The sequence below is a fragment of the Talpa occidentalis genome, unplaced genomic scaffold, assembly GCF_014898055.3.
Source record: "Talpa occidentalis isolate TD23 unplaced genomic scaffold, MPIMG_talOcc4v2.1, whole genome shotgun sequence".
Taxonomy (NCBI): Eukaryota; Metazoa; Chordata; class Mammalia; order Eulipotyphla; family Talpidae; genus Talpa; species Talpa occidentalis.
Window position 1 is genome coordinate 129,828,586 of NW_026555331.1, and position 10,284 is coordinate 129,838,869.

Consider the following 10,284-nt stretch of genomic DNA (forward strand, 5'->3'; position numbering starts at 1 on the left):
AAATAATACAAGTATATTACAAACATAAAGTGCTTATATACAAAATTAGCTAACCCATAAATATTTTTAAAAAGTTCATTTTGAATTTAAGAAGAAACCATTTGATTTAACATTAAGAAACACGTAAGAATGTGTTTGGCTATATGCTACCTGAGAAAAGAAGAAAGCTCTGTTGTTTTGTTTGTTTCTTTAAGTTTTATTAGCACTTAAAGAGATTTCTCCTTTTTGCGAAGTATAACTTTCCTTGCAAAATTTCCCAGCAAAAAAAATACTAATGTCTGGCTTTCCATGAAGCATTGTAGTCAGTCTAATTTTATATCACCTGCACAAACGTGATACTATTTGCATACCTGGGTACTTGGTACTCTCCTCTTTGGAGAGTTTGAATGTGAGCATCGGTTCTTCCTAAAATGAACTTGTCTACAAAATTATAGACTATGGAGTTGTGATAGTGGTCATAGATGCTTAACATGACTGGGTTTTATAGGAATATATTTTTCACTTTATCTTAAGGGTTTTAATTAAGTCTAGATTTCAATTAACTTTTATAAAAGAAATCCATATGTTGAAAAGTCAAAAAGTTTTTTCCAGAAGTTCACCTTAAAATTTAAAATATAGTCTTCCTAATTGGTAATAATTTTTAATGTATAGTTATATTGTTCAGTAAATGTTCGTTTTAGATAAAACTAGTTAGGAATTAGAAAGCAGTGACTACCGGCCTATAAATATTGTTATAATGCAAGTTAAATGTTACTGAATTTTTTTCATTAGTGTATGTTCTTTAACCGGTAAAACAATGATCCCAGGCTCATTTTGTAGACTTACTATTTTTGCCTCGTTCCCCTGGGATTTAGAATAATTAATCTTACAGTAGCTTCCCTTTATTTGTCGTAATTTCCATATGTATTATTTATTAAATTATTTCAAATTTTTAACATATAATGGCATGCATGTTTTAAAATAATTGTAGCATAATTTTAAATTGTTGCTTTATTCACTTTTGGTTTTATTTTTCATTCAGAATGAGGTGCAAACAGCAAAAGAATTTATAAAGATTGTAGAAGCTGCAGAAAATGAATACCAGGTATGAGTTTCACTTATAAATATTGGCACTGAAAATTTAATTTCAGTCGTTTTTTTCATTGTTTAACTATAATAAGGTATGAAATTTTTGTTGTTTTTGCTTGTTTTCATACACAAGCAAACTTGTAAAGGCATTAGCCAACTTGTAGCAGTTTTAGCCACTGTAATTTTTGAATATTGGTCAACATATTCTATGACTCTATATGGTTATTTTGTTTTGATTGGAAATTTTAAGAATTATTACTGAAGCATTTGGATTATATATAATCTGCCTAGATCATATTTCATTTTGTACTCTGTTTTTTACTTTATCGGCTTCTCATCTACAATCTTGAACATAAGTATTTAATTTATGGATTGGACAAGTTTGCACTCCTTGAACACAGTAATTTATAAAATTGTTCTGAGTAAAGTAGATCCAAAATGAGCACCTCCCGTATTAAACCTATGTTTGGTTTCATTTCCATTAATGATTCAAAATTAGTATAAGCTTTTTTTCCTAGCTGCTTTTAAACAGCTCTTAAAACCATGTTGGGGTTTTTATTTGACTTTTTTTAAGCAGTGAAACAGGCTGCTTCTATAAGGTTTTTCTAGAGCATTATGTATTTTAGAATTTTTCTGCTCCTTTTATTGCTTTAAACTTTTAAATATTGTTTTCCTTAGACTGCCATCAGTGAGAATTATCAGACAATGTCAGACACTACTTTCAAAGCCTTACGTCGACAGTTGCCAGTTACACGCACCAAGATTGATTGGAACAAGATCCTTAGCTACAAGATTGGCAAAGAGATGCAGAATGCATAAGATGAACATTGCATGACCGGATCATTTTAGTGTCTTCGCGTTTTAAAAAAAATCATTGCAAAAGTATTCAGAACTGTCAAGCTACCCAGTCAGGTGGGCTGTTGCCATTTAAAATCACTGTAATTAATTAGTTTGGTTAGAGCACAAAGCTTAGCTAATCAACCATTATTTTTTATTTCTTTTATTATTCAGACGATTGAAATCACTTTAGTTTAAAATGTCTTTTACTTTCTGTTATGCCTTTCTTACAATGAGAAGATGATTCCTCTAGTTTAATGTTAAAAGTTTTTGAAGTGTTTCCAAAATATTTTACTTACCATAATCCTAAAATTACTGTTTTTGGTTTATGAAGTGGGTAACTTTTTATATTTACCCAGTTGTTTTTAATGGGGTCAGTAACAGACATTCTAGTTTAAGGTGGTTGATGAATTTAGCCATATATGCTGCTAAAGAAATTGTCTACCTTTCACCTATTCCTTTCAGTTAAGATTGAAGTTTGAGGGAAAACATTTTCTATATCAGTTGTGTTAAACCTTTTAAGGTATTTAGCTAGCTTAGTGTTTAACTGAACTTTTTTTAAACAAGGCCAAGGTCTAATGCTGTTTTGAGATTCTGAAATTAAATGAAAATACTTATTTCAGAAATGCATTTAATGCTTTTTTCTTGTGACAGTTGCGCAAATTAGCTTGAATTCCATATGTCCCTGAGTTATTTTTATCATAAAGCCACAAATGTATTATAACAAGGCAAATTGTAATATATATAATCCTGAACTCATACCATGTCTCAGTTTATTTTTTTTTTCTTGGATTGACAAGTGCTGAAATTCATTGTGACATTAAAATGAAAATTTTCTTATTTATTTGAGTAGAAAGTCACTTACCAGTGAGTCAGGTACTATTTTTAAACACTTTTCTTGGATATTGTGATTCTGACTGGTTGTAAATTAGAAAGGCTGGGAGTACATATGGTGTGCAGTTACATTCTAAATTTTTCCATCTTCCTATGCATCATAAGCATGTTTGTAATATTTTTTAAATATACATTTACTTATGCTACAGGAATTTCAACCCTGTGGTGAATGTTAGTATTACTATAGGGAGTGGGGTGGATCTATGGCTTCATTCAATCGAGTATTGCTTACTATACTCCAGTGGTATCTTTCCTCATATACTCCTGCAGATGTCTGGGCCTGGAAATGTTTTTTTTTTTAAAACACCACTTTTATTATGTGTAATAAAATATTTCATTAGCTTGGATTGTATAGATTTAAAGAATTCTCTCAGTGAAAGCATGTTTAATTCTTTTTAAAATCACTGTTGGGCTTTGAAAGCATTGAGAATATAATGTGAAATTACAGCTTTTTGGTTAAATCATTTTCTCTAATTTAAAGATACAAGTTTTACCATATTGCAGTTTCTAAAGAAAATGAATTGGCAATGATAACTCTCTTTTTTTAAAAGATATTTTCAAAAGTCTGACTGTGATTCTGAACTATATAATTTTTTATTGATTTAGTTTAGTTTTATCAGTTGGATTATCGTGGGTTTGTATCCCCTGAAGGTCAATTACTTTGCTGTTTTCTGGCCTGGAATTCTTTCTTGAAAATACATGCAGTTGTTTTTAAGGTGATGTACATGTGAAAGGTAATATCTATCAAACTAATTCAGAACACGATCTTCATAAAATAATAGTTGTGAGGTAGGTTAGTTTTTTAAATCTAAGGATAACATTTTATTAAAGCAGTAGACAAATGGAAATGAAAATATCCTAGAGCTCAGGGATGTAATTTTAATAAGAAACATAATATATGGTGTTGAATAGGCTGGTGTGATAGCTAGGCAAAATCCAGAGCAATTAGGATGCTATTCCAGTAATCTAGTTTAGAGCAAACACTATGTTGGTCTGAGATAGTAGGTGTAGGCTGTTAGGTTTTGGAGGTAATGAATTCTGGATATATGTTAAAGTCAACAACACTTGTCAAAAGATCAACAATAAAGAGAAATGTTAGCATTTTAAAATAGGGTTAAAGTTTTGGAGATGATTGGGGAGCTGGTCAGACTCTTGGTTTCAGATTTCAAGAGGAATTATCAGGGAGCAGATACTGGAGGCGGGGTAGAGAAATGCTCTGGGCTAGGAGAATGAATGGGAAGTAGTTTGATTGCCAGGTAAAGGAAGGGCTAGCTCCACAAGGTTAGTAAGATAAATTTACGATGGTGAGTATGACCACATGTTTTCCTTCACCCATGTAAAGCTGGATGAGTGCAGGCATAGAGTAGATGAATTGAATGTAAACAAGTTTCTGATTTTGCCAAGAGAGTCTGACCACATGAAGAGAGGGGCATGGTTACAATGATAGTATGTGAAATTTAAGCTAGGTAAGTGGAGAAGTGAGGACTTGAGGGGAGGGCACAAGAAAGTGAAAATATGACACAAGCAATTATTCTAATAAGTATGTTTAGAGTTGGGGAACTAGAAAGAATGACTTGGAAATGAAGGACATGGTGGATAGAGTGGTATGCTTAAAATTGAGATTTTGTGGAGTTACAAGTATTAGTAATAACAAATATGATAAAGGGAGTGTGACTGGCTGAGATTGGAGTTCAGAGAACTATGAAGCCTTGGGCTGTTATGGATGTTGAAATCAAAAATTACAATAGAAATAAGTGTTCTGACCTAAGTGCTATTTTTCCAGACTATACCTGCCTAGTCATTTATAATACACTTATTTCAGTTAGATAAATGTATGATGCACATACTCATGATGCTTTTCTCATTTGGGATTTTTGAAACTAAAAGGGGAACAGAAGCAAAAGAGGTGGAAAAGGGTTTCATGGAAGTTCTGATTCATTGAAAAGTAAACATCTTAGGAAAGTAATTAAGGACATATAATACAGATAATTCTGTGGCATTTGGGTGGTCCTTTCTATGTTTTAAATCACACCAAAAGCTTTGGAATAATGCAAGATCCTTTGAAAGAAATTTTTCATAATGATTGATAATCAGGTTGTGCCTTTGGCAGCTAGTGGGTTTAAAATATAGTTTGTCAGCAATTAACGACAGGTGTTTTTGTGATACGTACCTGTAGGAAATCTCTCAAGAAGAATGCGTATTTCTGTTCACTTTCCTATGTTGTGAATCATTCAAAAGCAGAATTACAGTACCCTTGCTAGTCCTAAATTATAGTAATTTTGGCTTTGAAACTGAAAACGTTTCAAAGGTATGACTCAGAATAGGCATTTTCAGGTTTGACATAGTGAGTATGTCAAGCTTTTGCTGAGTAAAGCAAAAACATTATTACAGGATTGGGTAGTAGTGCTAGCTATTGGGAAATATGCAAAATATTCAAAAATAAAATAACCAGTTACACTTTCAAGGTATAATTGATATTAGAAATTAATATCAAGTCATTAAGAATTAAGGTGTTTCGAGGACTATGCTAGGCATTATAGAATCAGGAAAATATAGAACCTGTCTCTTAAAGAAGTCTACAAGTAGTCAAGGTGTTTTGTACCCTTTTTTGTCACCACTTTCATAGAAAATTAGGGTTTTTGTAAGGTATTCTGGGAGACATGGCTGAGGCTTCTTGCTGACAGTCCTGAGAGTTGAGGAGATCAGTATCTTGGCACACCTTGAACCCATTTTGGAAGGTTTACCAGGGATAACACATATAAACTATTTTAAGATTGTTTACAAGATAAACTTCAAGCATATACTTACCTAAGGTAGCTTTTAAAGTGATGTCAAGCAAAGGAAACTTTCCTGGAAAGGATGAGTCTAAACTGTACTTTGGCACACTAATTTTTTTTTTTAAGTATGCATATAATTGGCAGGCAGGAAACCCTCATATCTCGGTGAAGTATCAAAATACAGGTAGCAGGTTTCTAGTACAGCTCCTTCTGGTATATCATCAGTAAAATGTTTTGCTTTTCAAAATTAAATCTGACTTTTTAAAAACTTGTCAAACTATAAAATGAAATCATAATACAAAAGGATAAAGTGAAAAATATATCCTTATAAAACTATGTAACAAGAATACTATATCACTTTCATCCCTGGTTTTATTTTATTTTTTTTTTTTTAATAGAGGCAAGTTTTTATTTATTTGTTTGTTTGTTTGTTTTGTTTATACAAGCACTGGGTACATTCAGAAGCGCGGGAGGGTGAGAGAATTCACCAGAGCCAGAGCGGGGAGCAGAGCAGGCAGAAGGACCGAAGCACACTGCTGAGGGGAGCAGCGGACGGCAGGAGAGGTCTGTGCGCCATGTGGGACCCTCCTCCGGTGGCCGGGGAGCAGCCGGGGATTGAACCGGTGCCGCAGAAGCCGCGGGCAGCTTCGCAACCCAGCGCTCAACCGCTGCGCCACCGGGGAGGCCCCATCCCTGGTTTTAGTATAATCTTAGTGTGCTAGTTAATTTAGTGTCAATTTTGTTTGTTTTCATTCTATAACAGTTTTCACTATTTTACAGTATGACTATCAGAGTACTAACTTTTTTTTTACACAAACTGACTGGAAAAAGCATACATAGAACAAATGTCAGATCATCCATTCATTCTGGTAAACAAATTTTCACTCAGCTTCTTGTACTACATGAAGTTAAAACTCCGACCAACAAAAAACTGTGAAGAGATAATTGGATTAAAAATGTGGTATGATACACAACGGAATACTACTCAACTTTAAAAAAGAAATCTTGCCATTTGCAACAACATGGATGGGCATTATACTTTGTGAAATAAGAGGAAGACAAATACCATATGATTTATTTATATATACAGTAGACAAGCTAAATAAAAGTAAGCTTTTAGACCACAAAGAAAACCTTTAAGGAAACAAAGTTGGTATGTCTTAGAAGATGAAATCATGGGGAAAATTGTAAAATGTTCAGCTCTTAAATAACCAAGTTCTTACTAAACAAATACTAAAAGTTTCGTTGACTAAACAGTAAAACTCATTACCTTCCTCAAAACTTCAACGTTTTTCTGCTGCCAACTTGCTAACTTAGCAGAATCATGCATCTCTTTTCTAGACTTCTGCCTGGAAATGAGGACTTGCCTCTTTATTTCTCAAAAGAACACTAAAGAGAAACACTATATGATCTCTTAGGCATAAAATAGACACTTAGGGAAGACTTTCTTTTAGATCAAACAGTGGTCCAGGACACTAAAAGTTAAGAAAAAGAAAAGAGAACCCTCTAGTGCACTTATTTTTCTCCTACTTGAGGGCTTAATGGAGGAGAAAGAAAATTCCTTGCCAGAGACTTGTCATGTAAAAACATCAACCAATCTAATTATCCAGCAACAGACAATGAATACAAATGCGGTGATTTGTTGACATTGAAATAGCACACACAACCTTTTAAAAAAAACTAAGTGGAGCTTCATATAGCAAAATAGTACATATATGCAGAGAAAAAAAGCAAGGTAAAAAGGTAAGTACAGTAGAGTAATTTAAGTGACTGTAATAATATTTTTTTTTAATTTGATGTCCAGCAATGTACATAATGCAATGAAGTAAAAAGCCCAATCAGAATAGTATATGTGTGGGGAGAAGCAAGGGGAACAAGATGGAGGGATTCATTTTATCTGTAAGAATTTATTAAACTGGGTGTTAATGTCTAATGAGCACCTACAACACAATAAGAAGCTTGCATCCCAGATATGAACAGCTTATCAGTCTTGGACTGCCTAATTGGAATTTTGTTGGAAAACAAAACACCCTTATTCTTGCCACTACTGTTTTGAGTTTTTGTTTTAATTATTTCTGCCTCTCTTCCTGCACAAAATTTGGGAGCAGAAGTTAAGTCCTAACAAAACCTAACATTTGGAGTTGCCTTAAACACCATGTGTGTAGCAAATTGCAGTACAAAGTACAAACTTGTACTCTGGTGCATGTATCACCTCTGCCCCCAACCTCCAAATGCCAGTGTTGTCACCTATTCCCTCTGACCCTAAAAGGTAGGGAGTATTGCTCCACTTGCTCGGGGCTGCAGTAGGGCACAGATACTGAGACCACAAAGCTGGTGACCTTTGTTAAACCATAACAATGCAGATTCCTGTCCCAAGTACCTTGGGAAGTAGATTGACTTGGCTTTAAGAACAGTAAAGATGACAGGGAAGATAGAGAATGGAGATCTGTGCCCTTAGGCTGAGAATAACTGATGTGCACACTGAGATGAAATTGGTTAACAGCTGTACTCAGTTCCTCCCATGTCAGGAATGGTTGAAACATTTCAGTGCCCTTGAACTTTTTGCAACAAATCTCACAAGAATTGCCATGTACTAATTCTGATCCAAAAATGTTCCAGAGCCCACTGGATCAGTGGGTGTTTTTGGAATTGATAATACCGAGTTAGAAAAACCTTCCTTTAAAAAAATTTAAGAGGCCATAAAAGAAAAGTTGACAGATATCTTCTCCCAAAACAGTCAACGTTTTACCACAGAAGAAATCGTTAAGTTATATTTTTCTCTTTATCTTGTAGCATTTAATTTCACATTTGGCTTTTTTTTTTTTTTTTTGTGGTCAGAAATTCTATCAGTAGGTTTCTCACTAAGCATTCATAATGCTGCTTAAAGGGGAAAGCAGTTTGTGTTCATGAGAATATGTTTGAGTGGGGGAATGATTTCTGAAATTTTCACACATGATTAAGGTGGCAGTACCTGAGAGAAGCCAGCAGGTGTCCCTGTTCTCATTTCAGGCTGAAGGCAGCCCCGGAAGGTGTTGAGAAGGGAATATAAGGCTGCCATGTCTTATTTCTGACCACGTGAAGTTGCTGGTATTGTCATAACTTGGCTGTTAGTCAGCAAAGGACACTGCTGGTTCTGGTTAAGAAACTTTTCACAGTATAGGCTGAAATAATCACCCCTGTGAAACAAACTGGAAATTTAGTAAGAGAGAAATTTATAAAAGAAATTCTTCAGAACAAAGTGAGGACCAGGTTGGGAGACCAGTATCAGAATTTTCTGAATGATTGATCCCTACCCTTGGGGGTTTGGGCCTGAATTTATATAGGTAAGTTACATGAACAAAAAAAAAAATGCAACAATTTTCTTAACAAAGGGAAGAACTAGTTAATTTCTAACATTTTAACTTCTAACATTTCAGCTGAGGTTAATTTCTGATAAACTTGATAAAGGAGGAGCACTGTACATAGCTTCAGAGCAATCCTTTGATCTTACACAGCTAGTTTAGCCAGAGCTATTGTGTTTGGGAAGATACAGGAACCAAAGTTATTTGAATCTCTTATCCTAAAAGTACCCCTCCCTAATAGACATGAGGGCATAGTAAGACTTAACCTCCTGCTGCTGCTACAACAATTTGCAAAAATGATAGGGGCTCAGTCTGTGGACTTTTTTCAGATGTTCCTTAGAGTCTCACCCCAGGGTTCTTCACAGTGAGTAAGAACTATTGTTTTACCAACCTTTGAGGTGACCCTGGCAGGGCCCAAGAAGTAGGCATTCTCCAACAGAGCAAAACATGTAATTTCTTTTCTCGGTCCACAAGAGCATCTATAGAAAGAGCCCATAAGACATGGAAACATTTAGCAATATATTAGGATATTGCCTACTAATGCTTGTAGGAAAGTATAAGTATGTTCAAGCCAAAAAAAAAAAAAAATGCAGTTCATACCTCTTTCTCCCTCACACATACATAGTTCACACAAGGGGGAAGCATGAAGTATTTCCTGATCTGAGTAATGTTCAGACATCGTTTACGAGAAAAAAAAATTTGTAGAACTTTACTATTGGAATTAATTCTTTTAAATCCTCATTCATTCGACAAACTTTTCTTCAATTACTCCTAGTCCAGACACTTTACTAGGTTCTTGGCAATGCAGCAGTGAGTTAGTAAAAGTCCTTAATTGCTAAGGGAGCAGCAGGCACTAACTAAAGTGCTAGATAGTGATAAATGAGTAAAGAAACCGAAATAGGGGAAAGGCATGTAAACTAAGATAAGCAGGAAGGAGGGGTCAGAAAAAAAAACAGGAAAGGGGCCTCCCTGGTGGCATGGGCAGTTGAGCGCAGCGCTGTGAAGCTGTCTGCAGCCTCTGCAGTGACGGTTCAATCCCCACCGGCCTCAGAGCAACCCACATGGCGAGCAGACCTCTCCTGTCTAGTCCGCTGCTCCCCTCAGCAGTGTATTTCAGTTAGTCTGCCTGTTCTGTTCCCCGCTCTGTCTCTGGTGAATCCTCTCACCCTCCTGCGCATCTGACCTATACCCCGGCTCTTGTATAAAGTAAAAAACAAAACAAAGAAAAACCTCAGGGAAGATTGTTCCTAGCTAGGGAATCGTTCTGCAAAGGTCCATAAGTGGGAATGAACTTGACTGAATTAGTAGAGCTATTGTTGTTTCCCTCAGTTCCCCTTTCTCAGCCCCACATTCAGTTGGCAGCAAAT

At 35.1% G+C, this 10,284-nt stretch overlaps 1 protein-coding gene across 1 annotated transcript in view; it reads left to right on the top strand.

Annotated features, from left to right (window-relative positions):
* CAPZA2 (capping actin protein of muscle Z-line subunit alpha 2) overlaps positions 1-2,663 on the top strand; it is a 39,520-nt gene extending 36,857 nt beyond the window's left edge. The window contains exons 9-10 of the mRNA XM_037512088.1: positions 1,022-1,084; positions 1,747-2,663. Coding sequence (XP_037367985.1) covers positions 1,022-1,084; positions 1,747-1,887 — 204 coding nt within the window. The 3' untranslated portion in view covers positions 1,888-2,663. The remainder of the gene's footprint in view (positions 1-1,021; positions 1,085-1,746) is intronic.
* The last annotated feature ends 7,621 nt before the right edge of the window (positions 2,664-10,284 follow it).